This window comes from Haliotis rufescens, unplaced genomic scaffold (assembly GCF_023055435.1).
Source record: "Haliotis rufescens isolate VD_foot unplaced genomic scaffold, xgHalRufe1.0.p SCAF_20, whole genome shotgun sequence".
Taxonomy (NCBI): Eukaryota; Metazoa; Mollusca; class Gastropoda; order Lepetellida; family Haliotidae; genus Haliotis; species Haliotis rufescens.
In genome coordinates, this window is record NW_025963891.1 from 2,216,229 (window position 1) to 2,233,011 (window position 16,783).

Sequence of the window (16,783 nt, forward strand, 5' to 3'; positions counted from 1 at the left end):
CCCCCGCTTCGCGCTTTCGCGCGGCGGGGGATAATAATAGTTTCATATACAATTCATCCGATCATTGCATAAAAATGTTCGCACAGCTGGTAGCTATTTCAGGTTTAGTTTACAAGAAAATACACATGTCAATCCTACTTTTGCATATAAAACAATGCCTAGCAAAACAGAAAAAAACAATTTAAGTGGTAAATCATCATGTCTAGTGATAATTAACCTCAAATTTCACATTATTATTGATCAAATTTGTTATAAACTGTTTGTTTACCTGGATTCTCTGGAGGTTATAGGTAGACTGGTAGAAAATGTTAAAATGGGCATACTGCTGGTTGCTATTTCCAGCTCAGTTTACAAGAAAATACACATGGCAATCTTTATTTTTGCAAATAAATCAATATCCAGTATATGCCAGAAAATGGGAACATAGCATTCTACATATACACAGTCTTTGACATTAGCCAAAATTAATCTGAAGACGGAGTCTGGTAAAACTGTCTTCAGTCAAGTAAGCTCAGCCAATAATTATCAATGTAAAAACACAAGAATAAACTTAAAACAATTCTAATTTAATAACAAAGTACGGGCCAGTAAACTCATTCGGTTTTGGCACAGACTCCATATAAACATTAAATTCTGTTTCCAGAGAATTTCTACATCATTTGTACATGCCAACACAAAACGAAATTGAAAGAAAACTCACACTCCTGTTTGACAGTAAGGCATACTGGTGATCAGTTGATATTGTAACCATGGTATCTATATAAGCACCTGTGAATTTTTAGATTTGATAAAAAAAGAAACAAATATAACAAGTCATCAGAAGATGACAGATTCCACCGGCATCCACAACGAAAAAAGGCACCACTTCAGTCCCTGATCATTACATGTACAAGTTTGGATGAAAAATCTTTCACGGTTTTCAAGTAATGCTCTGGAAACGAAAGACCAGATGACGACTTGCTATTTATATCCCCCATTATATGCCGGAGGGAAAATAAATTGAGAAAAACATTATTAATTAATTATTATACATGTGTGGCATGAACAAAACTTACACTCATCCAAAAACGACGTATTTGACTCATCGAACCTCGTAACGATTTCTGAATCATTTCACAAAACTATGATATTCCATGATCATTTCAAAAATATGTCATGAATCTCATTATCTGGCACAAACAAAATTAATAATTGAAGAAAAGGTCACAATCACGACGATACAACTAGCGTACTGACAAGTTGAACGGCGATCTTGTCATCATATGCAAATTTCTGAACAGTTAAATAGCAGGTGCCCTTTGTTAATAAAAGCAGGTGCCCCCTGTCAACAAACACTGAATACACGCTGTAAAGGCATGGTAGCTGAAGACATATAAATGAAAGGATACTCACATTTTACCCTGGCTGTTAAATAAGCTAATAGAAAGACCCTAAGTTGTTCCTTGCAAGTGTTGATATCTCATCGAGTTGACTACAAAACGGCAACTTTGACACTTTCCATAGCAGCCGACGTGCAGTCACGGATACAGAACAGAGGTCGTCTAGGAGATAGTCATTCACAAAATATTAATTATTCTATTACGATTTAAATGACACTATACTGGCGACATGTCAAATCAATGCTTTCGCTATTTTGACATTCAAACTTCGGCGTCACCATCCCGCCAGTTTCCATGAAAACGTGACTCCATTCAGGTTGCTATGGAAAACTATGTATCCTTACGCGAGTACCGGTACAATGTGTCGTCATTGAAACACAGCTATGAGAAGCATATACGAGCTTTGTGTGTATAACCTAAAGTTAATGTGTACATATAGTGCCAGCCTTTATAACATTTTGTATGTACTGCTTGTTCATCATTGTTGAGATTAATATTAAACTGTGCACTATTTTCTTACACGTCGGTATATCCGTCAGTTCATAGTTGGTGAGAGGTCTCATGTAAACAACCTTCAGCATGGAGGAGGAGGTACCGAGTGGAAGTGACAATATTGTCACAGAATTCAACACATATGAAGATTTTCTGGATTCACAGATAACGTCCCTGGATTTATATTATCTCGAGGTAGTGTTTTTGATAACTTACTACTAATCAGTGATGTTGTAGAATAAGACTATGACATGATTATCATTTGGGGTAGGAGTGATGTTTTCATCGAGAATATACATTGTCTGTTTATCTTTTCCGCACCATATTAGAGATAAACCCTGCATATTTGATTGTAATTCCATAACCATACTAGTCGCTGAGGAAGGCAGATTCATTTTAATCTTCATAATAATTAAATTTTTAGTCCAGGTCACATGAAAGGCCCAGGCCGAACATTATTTTGCAATCCAAATAAATGACAATAGGCCTAATACTGACACAAGTGTGAGATACATAAAGTATGCTTCTCCAACATCCTAAATGATATTCATTAATAGTGTTTACAACACAATAAAGATTTCTCAAGTGTCCAGCTACACATGCACATACAGATCTAGACCATATAACCTGCAACCTCGGGGTATTGCAGTACTTGTTATGCATGCTAAGCAGAACAATACAAACTCGCTAACCTTTATGATTATTCATGTTCAGATGTCATTTGTTTGATCTAACTATGCATATTTTACCGATAAAAGTTCATTACTTAATAATTACATTAGTCGCACCGAGCGAAAGTGTGCACTGGGCATCGTTCTCGGTTTGACAAGGGAGAGACCAAGTTGTGTATGGAGGTCCTAATAAGACAAAAACAGGACATGATTCTACCGACCATTAAGTATGATGATGCCAGACTCCAGTGATTTTATCCAGACAAGTGCAAACACGGCAGAAGTAAAATTTAGTATGTGTAAATAATTTGTAGGCATTTAATGCATATTTACCGAAAAGTAAGAAACAAAATATCAAATCAATAACAAAGGATCATAAAAAATTATTTTTAGATTTTTATTTTAAAAAATGTAAGAAACTAAATTTGTCAAAAAAAGTGGAAAAAAATGTTTAAAGTTAACAATACATGTATAAAAAGCACTCCTTTAAAGGCAACAGTATGTATTTATCATTAGGCTACTGGTGAAGAACATGTTGCTAAGTATGGCATTAGTGCCCTTATTATCTCCAAAGAAATTGTGGCCACATAGCAGGAATAATGTGTGGACTACATCACCTCCGTTACCTTACTTGTCACCAGGAATATGCAGATGATCAAGTTCAGATCGATAGAAAAAATTCACTTAGGAAACCATGGGTTATATTGTAGTCCATTGCTAGATAGGGGTAGGGCAGTATTAAAAAGATGCCAGAACTAAGTATCAACGTGTTAATAAATCCTTACTTACAGTAGATGCAACATTCCGCAGAAATTGAAATTGTTTTTCGAAACGAGCACTTCCTGGTTACTGATTTGCATTAGTAAAATTCCGCGAGGTTTTTTTTCTCAAGTGAACTACCAGAAGTCGCAAATGCTGCGATACGATGAATGCTGCGGTACCACAGGGTCCGAATATAATATGTCAATAGACAATGACTCATTTTGATGAAATAAAGATATGATTTTCTTATTCAATGTCCAGGCAAATAGATCCCCCACTGATAAACTTGCCAACTTGCATAAAAGTTACTTTTCCTTCAATATTGTGCTAATAAATGTCATTACCATGATGCCATTTTTACTTTTTCCATTTTGATATTTTTACATGGTTTTAGCAATATTTGCCTTTAAGCAAATTTCTGTTACCTTGGTTACATGATAATAATAATACCATGACCATTTTGATTTGAGAGAGTCTCACTTTGGCGCATCAGTTTTCTTGCTATATTTCCTGAAAGTCTTTCTCATTGTGGTTAATGTCTTTCATAGGATGAAGAGCTTGCACGTCAGTTGGTGGAGCTGGGCTACAGAGGCAGTGGGGAGGTTCTCAAGCGTGAGGAATTTGAGGCCAGGAAGCGGGCAGCAGAGGCTAGCAGACTTTCCAAACGCAGCCAACAGAAGTGGGTTAAATATATATGCTTAATCATTTCTAATCCTACAATGACATATTGATTGTGTTCAGTAGGATTCTTTGATAGTAAACATCTGAAATATTTTGGAATCACATAGATCCATCTTCCCGAGACAAGAGAGTTAAGTGACCCTTGCCAAACTAGGCTTGAATTCCTGGGCTCGATCGGAGCACCACCAGTGGCTGTTCAGGTTATGTCCCTTCTATGCCTCTCCTATGGACCGATCAGATTCCACCTCTTGTATCACTTGCATTTGCTTTTAAAAAAATGGCGGCGCCCAGTAAAGACGATCTGATCAACAATCAAGATCTATATTGTGATAAAACGGGTATTACAATGCAAAGTGCATAAAATCACGTGAGCACCTTGATAAAAAACTTGAAAAGATTTGGAAAATATCTGTTGACAACGAGTTGGCGGTGGACATGCTGTACAAATCCTGCAATCGACCAAAATTTGCCTGACAGCAGAGACCATATAATAGTATATGGTCTCTGATGACAGTTTACGAACCGGATTTCGATTTCAGTGAGCGATTTTGATTGGACTATGCATAGATTCGTTAGTCCAGCCAAAATGTAACTCCATAATACCAGTCTAGTTCGGCAAGGGTGGAAACTGGACTTTTATAGTCAGTTAACTCTCTTGCCTCGGGAAGATGACAGTGCAGTAATGTCATTGTTTAATGAAGGTTCAGGGCGCTACTCTCGTTCTCTTTACCTTAAGCAATACCTGCCATAAAAATTATAAAATGGGAATTAATATATTTTTGTTTGATATATGACGATGTATTTGTGATGAATTGACCATTAGTCATTTATTCTCAGCAGCATCACTTTATATTGACCATATGTTGACTTAAATCTATTGCTGACAGACTCCCAGTACACAATGTTTGAGTTGAGTTACAAACACAAAACCATACCTGCCAACATCCTTCACATGCATTCTGTGCCTGATATTGACACTGTTACCTCATCAAAACAAGACATAAACTTGATAATACTTCAGTTGACCTTTGATGATGAATTACTCACTCTGTTATGATGATGTCACAGAACACTGGCAAGCTCTGGCAAGGACCTGAAAGATCCTTTCTCAAAAGCTCTGGCTCAGAGAGAGGAAGCCAACAGAAGTGGCAAGATGACAGTAAGTTAGCCATTCACCTACTTTCTCGATACTTGATCTGTCATGTGGAACACAAGGTTGTGTTGGGAAATGTGGACTATTACATACACCTATCTAGAAACAACAGGAGAATCAGATATGAGCCCTGCATATATGGAGGGATCACCTCGCAAATAATATTACCGTATTGCAAAATATGATCTGAACCTTGCCGCTTCACATGACCAATAGCCTGCCTACCTACAATTGTTTGTTTGTATGTTGTTTAACGCTGCATTCAGAATTGCTTCTCATCAGAAGCTACACAACAGTTCAACTGCGACACTGCTTAAGCTACGCAACATATCCAGTTATGTGATTGCAGTCTGTAAAAAGTCCAAATTTGGACTCAGTGATTGACATCATGAGCATCGGTCTACACAGTGGGATACAATGACATGCATGAACAAAGTCAGCGAGTCTTACCACCCGATCTTGATAGTTTCATACCTACAGTGAATCAGTCAATGAGACTATTCTATGCTACTGTTTGTTTCAAGTTCACATTGGTTTATCAAATCGTTGAATTTGCATTGTTGACCTGGATTGTGTCAGAAATACATCTGCTTTTGGGGAATGAATCGCTGTTTTGTATTGTTCACATTTGCATCCCTTTGATATGCCAGGATCTGCTGATTGTGGCTTCAGATCCCCTATTTGACCAGTTATGATTCTTTGTGTACACCCATATTTGTGGTTTGGTAAAGTTGGTAAAGATCTACAACCTCCATCATTTTCTCAGTTTGATTTTCCTTCAACATTAGCTGGCACACTGTGATGTAACTGAAGTACTGTTGAAAGATGCGTACAATCTAACTCCAATCTCTACTGCTTTTATCTGTTGTGCGTATGTCATTGTTAAACAATTATCAACTTTCAGACAATAATATTCATCCGTGACAAGAATGCCAGAGGCCAGGAGATTTCTGGCTACATAGACTACGCTCATCGTTTGAAGACTGAGGATTTTGAGCCTTATTTTGGAGGTCGCAAGAGATTGTTACCTAGACCATCAGACTTAAGGTATGACTTGACGGCCTGAAGTGTAAGTGACTCATATAGTTTCACATAAACTAGTTCTGTTTTACTTACCATCTAAGGACAAACTTTCTGTTTATCAATATCTGAAACTGTTGCGATATGTTCAGCGTTTATCTTGCTGCTTAGCAATATTGTGTAGCTTCTGTGTAACAACGGATATATGTTTTGTAACTTCTAATGTGTAACAAAGAATATATGTTGTGTCGCTTCTGTGTAACATAGGATATATGTTGTGTATCTTCTGATGTCTGACAAAGGATATATGTTATGTAGCTTCTGATGTGTAACAAAGGATATATGTTATGTAGCTTCTGATGTGTAACAAAGGATATATGTGATGTAGCTTCTGATGTGTAACAAAGGATATATGTGATGTAGCTTCTGATGTGTAACAAAGGATATATGTTGTGTATCTTCTGATGTCTGACAAAGGATATATGTTATGTAGCTTCTGATGTGTAACAAAGGATATATGTTATGTAGCTTCTGATGTGTAACAAAGGATATATGTTATGTAGCTTCTGATGTGTAACAAAGGATATATGTTATGTATCTTCTGATGTGTAACATAAGATATATGTTGTGTATCTTCTGATGTCTGACAAAGGATATGTGTTCCGTAGCATCTGTGTAACAAAGGATATATGTGATGTCTGACAAAGGATATATGTTGTATAGATACTGATCTGTAACAAAGGATATATGTTGTGTGGCTTCTGTGTAACAAAGGATATATGTTGTGTATCTTCTGATGTGTAACAAAGGATATATGTTGTGTGGCTTCTGTGTAACAAAGGATATATGTTATGTAGCTTCTGATGTGTAACAAAGGATATATGTTATGTAGCTTCTGATGTGTAACAAAGGATATATGTTGTGTGGCTTCTGTGTAACAAAGGATATATGTTGTGTATCTTCTGATGTCTGACAAAGGATATATGTTGTGTAGCTACTGATGTCTGACAAAGGATATATGTTGTGTAGCTACTGATGTGTAACAATCTGTCTGTTATGTAGCTTCTACAACTGGGAGACTCAGACCTCCACCTCCAACCCTACGCCCAACTACCAGGTGATAGCTGAAAATGCCTCAGGTCTGCTCTTTAAGAACAAAAGAGACAGGAAAATTATCAATGTTGATCCAAAGGTGAGTTGAACAGTTTTAATCCAAACCACTGTTGCTCATACTATCAATCACTTGATTGTTTGATACATCACTTGATAGCTTTACCATTGCTGGTCAGGTCATGCGACACCCCTCACTTACCCACTCACTCAAAACCTATCTCACTCACTCAAGAACTCAAAACCTATCTCACTCACTCAAGAACTCATGAACTCACTCAAGAACTCACTCACGAACTCAAATACTGTACTGAACAAAAATAAGTTTGGATGTTTGTGGAGATATTTTTTAAGTGAAGACTGAGCACACAATTTCATGGAAAAATCCCCACAAATATTGTTGGTATATTACCTATAATGCTCCTTTGATTATGCAGTTTCTATCCATTCATCTAACTTTCAGTATGATAATAAGTACAATATTTTTTATTTATGTACAGAAAAAGAATACCAAAGCCAGTGTTGATAATTCACAAAAAAATCTGGCAAGCCAGCCGGACTGGCAACTCACAAAAGTTACCTGCCCAGATAGAAAGTCGCTAGTCCAGTTGTTGTAAATTGAACGAAACAATTCTTTGCAAATGATAAAAAAATGACAATAAGTTAAATGATTCAATATCAATAATCATATTGTTGACATTAAAGATTGCTTCAAGAATTTTAAAATATCATATTTGCTAAAAGTTACCTCCCCAAGATGAAAACAGCCCAACTCAACTGTGCAGTTATTTCTAACCCTGTCCAATAATAGAATGGGAACTAGCATATTTCACGACTATCGGTATTACATTGTCACCCATATGCCTCTGCAAGTAGTTGAGTGGTCAGTTATAATAAGAATGCAATGTCATATGAGATGTGTTCAACTCATGTGTTTCCATGGCGACATGTTGCAGGCCCAGACTCCGGGAGACAATTCCACACGGACAGTGGTAGAGACACCGAGATTCATCCAAGTTGTCATCTATGATCACATTACAAGGAGGAAAACATAAGGTGTCAACGCAAGAGTCACTTTTTACTTCCCCATATATACCTAAACATGTGAAGTCATACTATGTCTATGTGTAAATAAATGATCACCATAACAAGTCTTCTACTTTCTTCTTAACACACATGTGAAAATGTGTAGCAAATTTCAGGTGTCCCCATCCGTGATTGCTGAAGTATAGCTAAAAGCCGTGTTTAACCATACTTATAAACCTACTGGCTGTTTGTGTAACTCGATATGGAGTTTTTGAAATTGTGGTAACACCTCGTAGGAGGTATTACAACGATTGTAACACCTCGCAGGATGTATTACAACTATTGTAACACCTTGCAGGAGCTTGATAGAACAAAAACTACGAACAGCCTACGAGACGCACGTGCAGATTTCGTGCCATTGCGAGACGCATGTGCAGATTTCGCACTGTTGCGAAACCCAGGTGCTGAGGTCACCAGTTTTATTGAACTGAGTTCACGACTGCAGGCGATATTTCATCTCCGATAAAGGTTATACATTTGAGAGTTTTTATTACAGTTATTTAATTAAAAACGTTGCCTATGCGATGAGTCGGTTTATAAGTAGACCAAACCATTTCTCCTATACTTACTCACCCACTCACTCTTTTTAACCTTCCTAAGATATCATGGATTATCACATCAAGGGAGGTAAATGTGTTTCCAAAACGTGTCAGAGAAAAGAAGTTAAATGAGAGAAAAGTTATCAGTATTGGCTGTTGTGGTTCGAAACTCATTTAAATCAATTTAAGTACTCTCTATACTGCTACACACAGATCTGAGGACATCCCTTTACAGGTCATGTTCTGACATAACCCTCACCGGGAAGTGCTCAGATCTTTCTCTAGCAGTAGTGTAAACTAAGATCTGGTTTTAATGAGATTGTTATGGTTATTCTATGTGTTAATTCCTTATATTTACCTCACAATATTCAGGCCGGAAGGAGTAAGAGTGAGAGAGTGAGGCACATTTTCGGCTGCTTTGAACACTATTTTTCTTTATTACGGTATTTCACCAGAAGTGGTGCACATCACAGAAACCAACAATCACAGAAATGGTGCAGACTTAGGATCATAATTTGGGTGGATCTTGGATTCAGACACATGATCAGCAGATCCTTGCCTGACAAAGGGATACACAGCTGCACCTTAGTCAACAGGCCACTCATGATATCAGTATGCATTGATGATTATTTCTAGATCCTAGTACACTATAGTTCCTTACCAACAAAAGCATGCATTTCTATGTTGCTCCTGTGGAAGAGTAGAGAAGTTTCAATGAGCTTCTTAGGCAAGAGGACTAAACAGGATTGTGTTACAATGTGGGATCTGATCTACTTGTCGTCTAGTCCTTACTCAATTATTTCCTGGTTGTCATAGTATAAATATATTGAACATACAATGTTGGATACCTCTGATCTATACAGATAGATCTTCAGTGATCCTATCTTATTTTCTGAGTTCTTTTCAGAGTTCTGCCCCTTGTGTGATTCTTTGTGAGTAGGTCCATATCAGTGAACGGTTTTCCAACATTTCTCAACAAGTAAAAACAAGGATGTGTGAAGTTAAGTAAATATTTTATTATCATGATCATGAAATTTCCACTTTGTACAGACAGACAGACAGACAGACAGTTTATTCTGTAATTTAGGCATCAAGGCCAATAGTACAATCAGAGACCATAAAACTATTGTATGGTCTCTGGTACAATGCATCTACTTTTTACAATGACATGTGTATATGATAAATGAATTAATGTGTACACATACATTCACATCTTTTGCCCATCATAACCATGGATATTTATAATAATAAACATCTCTAGTACATTCTCTATAACACCTATCAGGGCCCTTTCATAAAGCTATCTTAGATAACTGTCACCCCCATACGATTACATAGGCTTAGCGGTCAGACCGTGTTGTGAAACGAGGCGCAGAGCTATCTCTCATGAATAAGTAGTACTTTAGTCTAAATCAATCGCTACCTGGCCAGACCAGGTCTTGGTATTGTCATGCAGGTCCTGCTAACAGCCACTTGGCACATCAAACACCGACTTGTCAGAAACAGGACTTGAGAATCCGCTGAAGGACAGGCTCATGTTAACATTAGCTGAAACAATATAAAGCATTGATATGCATCATGATATTTCATGGTCATCACTGAAATCTTTCATTTAGATAAAGACTGTACAAGAAATGGATGACTAGCTTCATTATGATGATATTTCATAGTAATCTTACGGAGGCCCAGGTCAGCCAGTTATCAAAGACTGAGCACTTCACAGAGGAGAGTTGCCTCCCTTAGATGATCATGTGTTACCTACGATTTGGTAAATGCCTATATGCTTTGTCAAACTTTGGGGTTTCATCCCACAGTAAGCTGACATTCCCTCATGTCACTGAAATACTGTAACAATGGGGAAATTAAAAGAGTAACCAATGCAAGTATATGACGGAACTTACGACCACTGATGCGCTCCAGAATGGGGATACAAGAATCTTGTGCCACGCTGATGGTAATGTTGAGCTTGTAAGGTTCAATTGAAAATCTCCAGACATTGAAGGCGACGCCAATTTTAGGGGCACCAACGTAGCTTTCACCAAGGAATGTCGCAGAATCTGTAAGGAGGAAAAGTAGGCATCCATCAGCCTCTGGTGTTCTTGCTGTCACCATCACCAATGACGAAAGCAACTCTTGACTGTTTGTATTGGCGATGGCCAGTAGAGTAGCGTAGTGGTTAAAATGGTTGATCGTCACACTGCAAGTCTGGGTTTGATTCCCCATATGCATGTGTATTTATGTACCCTCACTCACCATTGCAGTGTTACCATCACAAATAGCGGAAGCAGTTTTCAACATTTGTATGGATGGGCGGAGGAATCATCTGGTTAAAGTGTTAGCTCGTTACACAGATCTCCACATATATACGATTCCCGTTGCCACCTACCTCGGTCGTGAAATAGCTGGAATATCGCTCAAAGTGTAGAAACCTACTCACTCATCACAGCAATATTTCAAACCAAATGACGGCAGTCTGTAAATAATAGGGTCTGGACCAGACATTCCTGTGATGGACATCATGGGCATCATCAATCCACGCATCTGGGATGCATTCAACCATGTCACCCAGTCTCACAACCCTGTCAATTTAGTCACCTCTGTTTTAAACATATTTATTCCCAAGAAGTGAACCGGATTGTGGAACACGTTCTTTCAACTTGGATCTGCATTGCCGTATTACAATATGTTAGCAGAAGTAGTAGTCGCCTCTACCGACAAGTATAGGTCACTGGACACCTACATTCATCCCCAGAATCGAGTGCCTGTTCCTTGTTAATGCTCACCTGGTATACATGGGATCATAGGGACTGGGTTAGGAAAGGATGTGCACACGCCGGCAGGAGAGATCCTGTACGTCCTTCCCTGAAATTATACACATAAACATGAAGGGGATGCAGGTTTATACCTCAGTCGTGCATATGCAGAGCCCAGTGTTCCGGAATACTTGAGTCTTTCAGATGAGCCGTCGGTGTACGATGACATGCCACTGGTCTGTCAGGTTATACAATATAACCATCCAGGCTGGTGTCAGGTGCACCTCTCTGTTATATCAGGGGTCTGTTCCACAGTGCCATGAAGACATAAACTCTAAGATTTACCATGGTAGTTGCACGATGATCACTTTGTAGAAAAGGGCAGATGAGTAAATTCTCATGGAATGACTGATAGTTGGAACATTTGCTTACATCAACATAAATATGCGCATTTAGGTATCATTATATTATTTTAGCACTTCACCAAATCAGTGCAAGCTAAAACACCAAGTGTATTTTACCACAGTGCCAGCCTGAACACCACAACATGCGACACCCTAGAGGAGTAGTACAAATCCTTACGATATTTACCATCAGGCAACCAGTCACAAATAGCGGTCCTTGTCATAATTTGTTGTGTACCTTCCATATCAATCACTGACAAAAGAATCGTTTCGTTATTATTGACAATATTAATCTTGTTGTATTATCCTTTGCAATTAAAATATATTATTCAAACACCCTGCAAGCAGTTTCCTGTTTCCCTTGCAGTGACATGCCATTGTAAGATTGTAGGTGTCAGAGACCAGCTAAAGCAGGTTGAATAGCAGGACTTACTTTGCTGTGGTCAGTGTCCAGCTAAAGCAGGTTGAATAGCAGGACTTACTTTGTTGTGGTCGGTGTCCAGCTAAAGCAGGTTGAGGTGAGGTGAAATTGGGTTTAACGTCGCGTCCAAGATTATTGCACTTATATAGCGACGTGCATGCACGTGTGTGTCTGTGGCTGCTTGTATAGTGCTAGCTCACTGAGATACCATGCCACAGTTTAACATCAATACCCCACTCAGACACAGTATACTGACTCCGAGCCGACCAGTCCTTGTTTTAGCCCCTTAATGTTGAGCGCCAGACAGGGTAACAACAAGTACCATCTTTTAACGTCTTTTGGTATGACGCGGCCGGGGATCGAACCCTGGACCTTCCGCTCTCCGGGCGGACGCTCTACCACAAGACCACGGAGGCGGCCAAAGCAGGTTGAATAGCAGGACTTACTCTGTTGTGGTCGGTGTCCAGCTAAAGCAGGTTGAATAGCAGGACTTACTTTGTTGTGGTCGGTGTCCAGCTAAAGCAGGTTGAATAGCAGGACTTACTTTGTTGTGGTTGGTGTCCAGCTGAAGCAGGTTGAATAGCAGGACTTACTCTGTTGTGGTCGGTGTCCAGCTAAAGCAGGTTGAATAGCAGGGCTTACTTTGCTGTGGTCGGTGTCCAGCTAAAGCAGGTTGAATAGCAGGACTTACTTTGTTGTGGTCGGTGTCCAGCTAAAGCAGGTTGAATAGCAGGACTTACTTTGTTGTGGTCGGTGTCCAGCTAAAGCAGATTGAATAGCAGGACTTACTTTGCTGTGGTCGGTGTCCAGCTAAAGCAGTTTGAATAGCAGGACTTACTTTGTTGTGGTCGGTGTCCAGCTAAAGCAGGTTGAATAGCAGGACTTACTTTGTTGTGGTCGGTGTCCAGCTAAAGCAGGTTGAAAGGCAGGACTTACTTTGCTGTGGTCAGTGACCATCCTGTAGCCTTTGACAGGGGCAGACCCTGGGGTTAACTGTAAAGCCTGCTGGGCTTCCTTCGTCAAGTTGTAGTCAAAGTAGAATTGTATGAAGGGCTGCAAGTCGAGTACACAAATTACAGTGAAAGTAGTTTTTAGAGAATGACTGCATGTCGAGTAAACAGATGCATTATAGTGAAAGGAGTATTTAGAGAAGGGTTGCACGTCAAGTAAACAGATTTTGTAAAAGTAGTATTTAGAGAAGGGTTACAAGTCGAGTAAACAGATTATAGTGGAAGTTGTGTATGGAGATAAGGTGCATGTTAGAGTAAATGTTTATATTATTTATATGTCTGAAACACGAGCATATTCTTAATGACAATAGACTTAATTATTTCTTATTAATGCAGGAGGTTTTGTCGCTTTTATTCATGTATGAATCGATTTGTGTTTTCTGGTTGGTTGGTTGGTTGGTTTGTTGTTTAACGCCGCACTCAGCAATATTACAGCTATATGACGGCGGTCTGTAAATAATCGATTCTTGACCAGACAATCCAGTGATTAATATCATGAGCATCGTTCCACGCAATTGGGATCGATGACATGCATCAACCAAGTCAGCGAGCTGCATCAACCAAGTCAGCGAGCCTGACCACCCGATCCCGTTAGTCGCCTTTTACGACAAGCAAAGTCACCTTTAACGGCAAGCATGGGTTGCTGAAGACCTATTCTACCCCGGAATCTTCACGGGTCTGTGTTTTCTGACAAAGGTGGAGCACTATATATGAAAATAACGCTCCTCTCTCGTAATTACACTCACTCAGTCACCGATACGTCCTTATCAACATGTACAGTATGTCAAGAGGCTGTCAAGTCAAACACGGCTCTACATTAATAAATCTTCTTTCCATTCCAACACAAGCTGTCTACTTACCATTGGGTCTAGGTTGAGCATTTCTGGTTGTACAGCGTAAGCCTGCCAACTGTCGCGGAGACAACATTTGGGTGGGTCTTTTGCCAGAGCAGACGACACCACACAGATCAGGAAAATGTAGATTGCCACCATCTCGGAAACGCTTCGATAGGTGCCCTGTAGCTTGAAGTGTCGCATTGGCAGGTAGCGCTGTCGTATTTCACTGGAAGGAAAATCTAGGTCATGTACTAGGGCTGGGACGAGTCCAAATTTACTGCCCGAGTACCCACACCCCTATTACTCGACCCTACCCGGGCACCCGCTAATGGTGTCAAGAGATAGGTACAACATGTCCACTTTAGGAATAGTTTGACAGTAGCAAAATGTATAGATACACGTATAAAATGATGAAGTTTTAGCTTTGTTCAAACATATATATGTCAGAAGGAACGTGTTCATAGTCATGAAGAAATGCGATCATTAGAGACTTAAAATTGTCATGTAACTATGCAGTTATATAGTGAATTTTTGTCATGAAACAATATATCACGTGATAACCACGGGTCCGGGTAGTCCTGTGGGTACCCGGGTCCTACTCAGCACCCACCCGACCCGAGTACCCGAGTACCCGAGTTGCCCGTCCCAGCCCTATCATGTACCCTCCAGCACACATACACTGTATGTGTCGCCTGCTATGAATATCTATTGAGTCACCTTGCAATGATGTTTACACTGCAGACCTATCACATGATGACAAAATCATGTGATCAGAATAGCTTCCTCATATACGTCTGCTTCCCTCGGGGGTGTGTGTTAATTGATAACCAAAGTTATTGATGAGGTTTAAACACTGATTTTGACACAGTGAATCTAATGTTAAAAGATGATATTAGTGTATGAAGCAACACATCTTTTTATTAGGGCTTCAACGAGTACTCGAGCACTCGGGGCCGGTTCGGTTTTAGTGATAACGGACGCGAGTACTCGATAAGGGGAGATCACTCTGTTTTAATATTGTTTGAATAATGTATTCTTTGTAGAAAGTAGATGTACATTAGAACAATTGAGAATGTCACATAACATAGACGTAATTATTGTTTTTCCTTCCCGACTTTAAGAAATTGAATGTATCAAGGCGATTATTGCTTCTTTGCTCCGACTCAAATGCCAACTGATTAGGTGGTATATATGTGCTATTTCAGTGCTTACAAATCAAGCGACAGGTCGACAGTTTGGTACAGTTTGAAAACGTGACCAACTCATGAATGAATGAACTTTTAGTACTACATTTCCATATTTAGCGGCCTTAGTCTTGCAGCCCAGCAGCTGTGTATACGTGTATGTCACGGGATGCACATGATCGATTTTCTTCCTGCGAATTATTGTTCGTGCTTGTTGGCAGGTGTCGTAAGAAACGCTGATCGTCAGAAAAAAAACTTGGTTTGTGTTCAATATGTATTGTTGTATTTGTAGACGTGACGTAATGTTTTTGAAGGTCGTGATTAAGATTAGTGCAGTCACAAGCAAACACTGAACACTTCCATACACTTTGACAGATAAACAAGTTCCGTGGACGCTTTCTATTCACATTTCAGTGCAGTTCAATTATACTTATAACATGTTTTAATACTTTTAGATGGCAATTTTTATCTAATGAACCAATATTCTTAAAGGACGACCTATTTTCGGGTACTCGAGTACGAGTCGAGTTTCACCCCTCGGGTACTCGAGTCCAAAAATTTGGACTCGTGGAAGCCCTACTTTTCACCAGATATAATACCTCTCTAAAGGCATATATATTATAGGTGGCCATTCGGTCAAAAAATACAAAGTTGAAAAAAGGACAAAAGTACACAATAAAGGTCAAATATACTACGAATAAAGAACTAAATGTTACTGATAAAGGTCAAAATACAAAACAAACAGACGCCGGTTAAACTAATACAAAGGTCGAAAGTATTATTAAGAGTCAAATGTTACGAAAAGACGTCATAAGAAAAGAAAAAAAAAACAATGTGTTCGAAAGAACGTCAGTGAGCACGAAAGGACGTTACAATAAAGAACGTCAGTGAGCACGAAAGGACGTTACAATAAAGAACGTCAGTGAGCACGAAAGGACGTTACAATAAAGAACGTCAGTGAGCACGAAAGGACGTTACAATAAAGAACGTCAGTGAGCACGAAAGGACGTTCTTTATTGTCAACGTCCTCTCGTGCTCACTGGCGTTCTATAATGTAAACGTCCTTTCGTGCACACTGACGTTCTATAATAGAAATATAGAATACTAAACGAGCTCCCGTGTAATACCAATTTTATGAAACGAGTGAATAGTTGTGGTATCTGACGAGCGAAAGCGAGTCAGATACCACAACTATTCACGAGTTTCATAAAATTGGTTTTACACGAGAGCGAGTTTAGTATTTTATTTATTACTTGTCATTTATAATGTTTTTAGAATTATA

The 16,783-nt window shown here is 39.1% G+C and overlaps 3 protein-coding genes across 3 annotated transcripts in view; 1 reads left to right on the forward strand and 2 right to left on the reverse strand.

Moving 5' to 3' along the window:
• LOC124142741 (trichohyalin-like) overlaps window positions 1–1,802 on the reverse strand; it is an 84,780-nt gene extending 82,978 nt beyond the window's left edge. Inside the window, exon 1 of the mRNA XM_048400735.1 lies at window positions 1,393–1,802. The gene's annotated coding sequence lies outside the window, so the exon portion shown is untranslated. The remainder of the gene's footprint in view (window positions 1–1,392) is intronic.
• Window positions 1,803–1,911: 109 nt separating this feature from the next.
• On the forward strand, window positions 1,912–8,416 carry LOC124142742 (cilia- and flagella-associated protein 299-like). The gene is made up of 6 exons (XM_046511379.2): window positions 1,912–2,066; window positions 3,853–3,983; window positions 5,054–5,144; window positions 6,043–6,185; window positions 7,221–7,350; window positions 8,225–8,416. The coding sequence occupies exons 1-6, from the start codon at window positions 1,959–1,961 to the stop codon at window positions 8,321–8,323; spliced, it is 702 nt and encodes a 233-aa protein (XP_046367335.1). The 5' UTR covers window positions 1,912–1,958; the 3' UTR covers window positions 8,324–8,416.
• Window positions 8,417–9,894: 1,478 nt separating this feature from the next.
• LOC124142740 lies at window positions 9,895–14,941 on the reverse strand. Its single transcript, XM_046511376.2, has 6 exons — window positions 14,928–14,941; window positions 14,342–14,543; window positions 13,408–13,524; window positions 11,677–11,755; window positions 10,795–10,950; window positions 9,895–10,441 (listed from the first exon to the last, which is right to left on the reverse strand). The coding sequence occupies exons 2-6, from the start codon at window positions 14,516–14,518 to the stop codon at window positions 10,356–10,358; spliced, it is 615 nt and encodes a 204-aa protein (XP_046367332.2). The 5' UTR covers window positions 14,519–14,543; window positions 14,928–14,941; the 3' UTR covers window positions 9,895–10,355.
• Between the last annotated feature and the right edge of the window lie 1,842 nt (window positions 14,942–16,783).

Bases quoted from the DNA above. Each gene is read 5' to 3' on its own strand.
- LOC124142740 (XM_046511376.2), bottom strand. From the start codon at position 14,518: ATGCGACACTTCAAGCTACAGGGCACCTATCGAAGCGTTTCCGAGATG. The intron at 10,951-11,676 runs GTGAGCATTAAC...TCCTCCTTACAG, and splicing joins TATGATCCCATGTATACCAG to ATTCTGCGACATTCCTTGGT. The intron at 10,442-10,794 runs GTAAGTTCCGTC...ATATTGTTTCAG, and splicing joins TCTGGAGCGCATCAGTGGTC to CTAATGTTAACATGAGCCTG.
- LOC124142742 (XM_046511379.2), top strand. From the start codon at position 1,959: ATGGAGGAGGAGGTACCGAGTGGAAGTGACAATATTGTCACAGAATTC. The intron at 2,067-3,852 runs GTAGTGTTTTTG...TGTCTTTCATAG, and splicing joins TGGATTTATATTATCTCGAG to GATGAAGAGCTTGCACGTCA. The intron at 5,145-6,042 runs GTAAGTTAGCCA...ATCAACTTTCAG, and splicing joins ACAGAAGTGGCAAGATGACA to ACAATAATATTCATCCGTGA.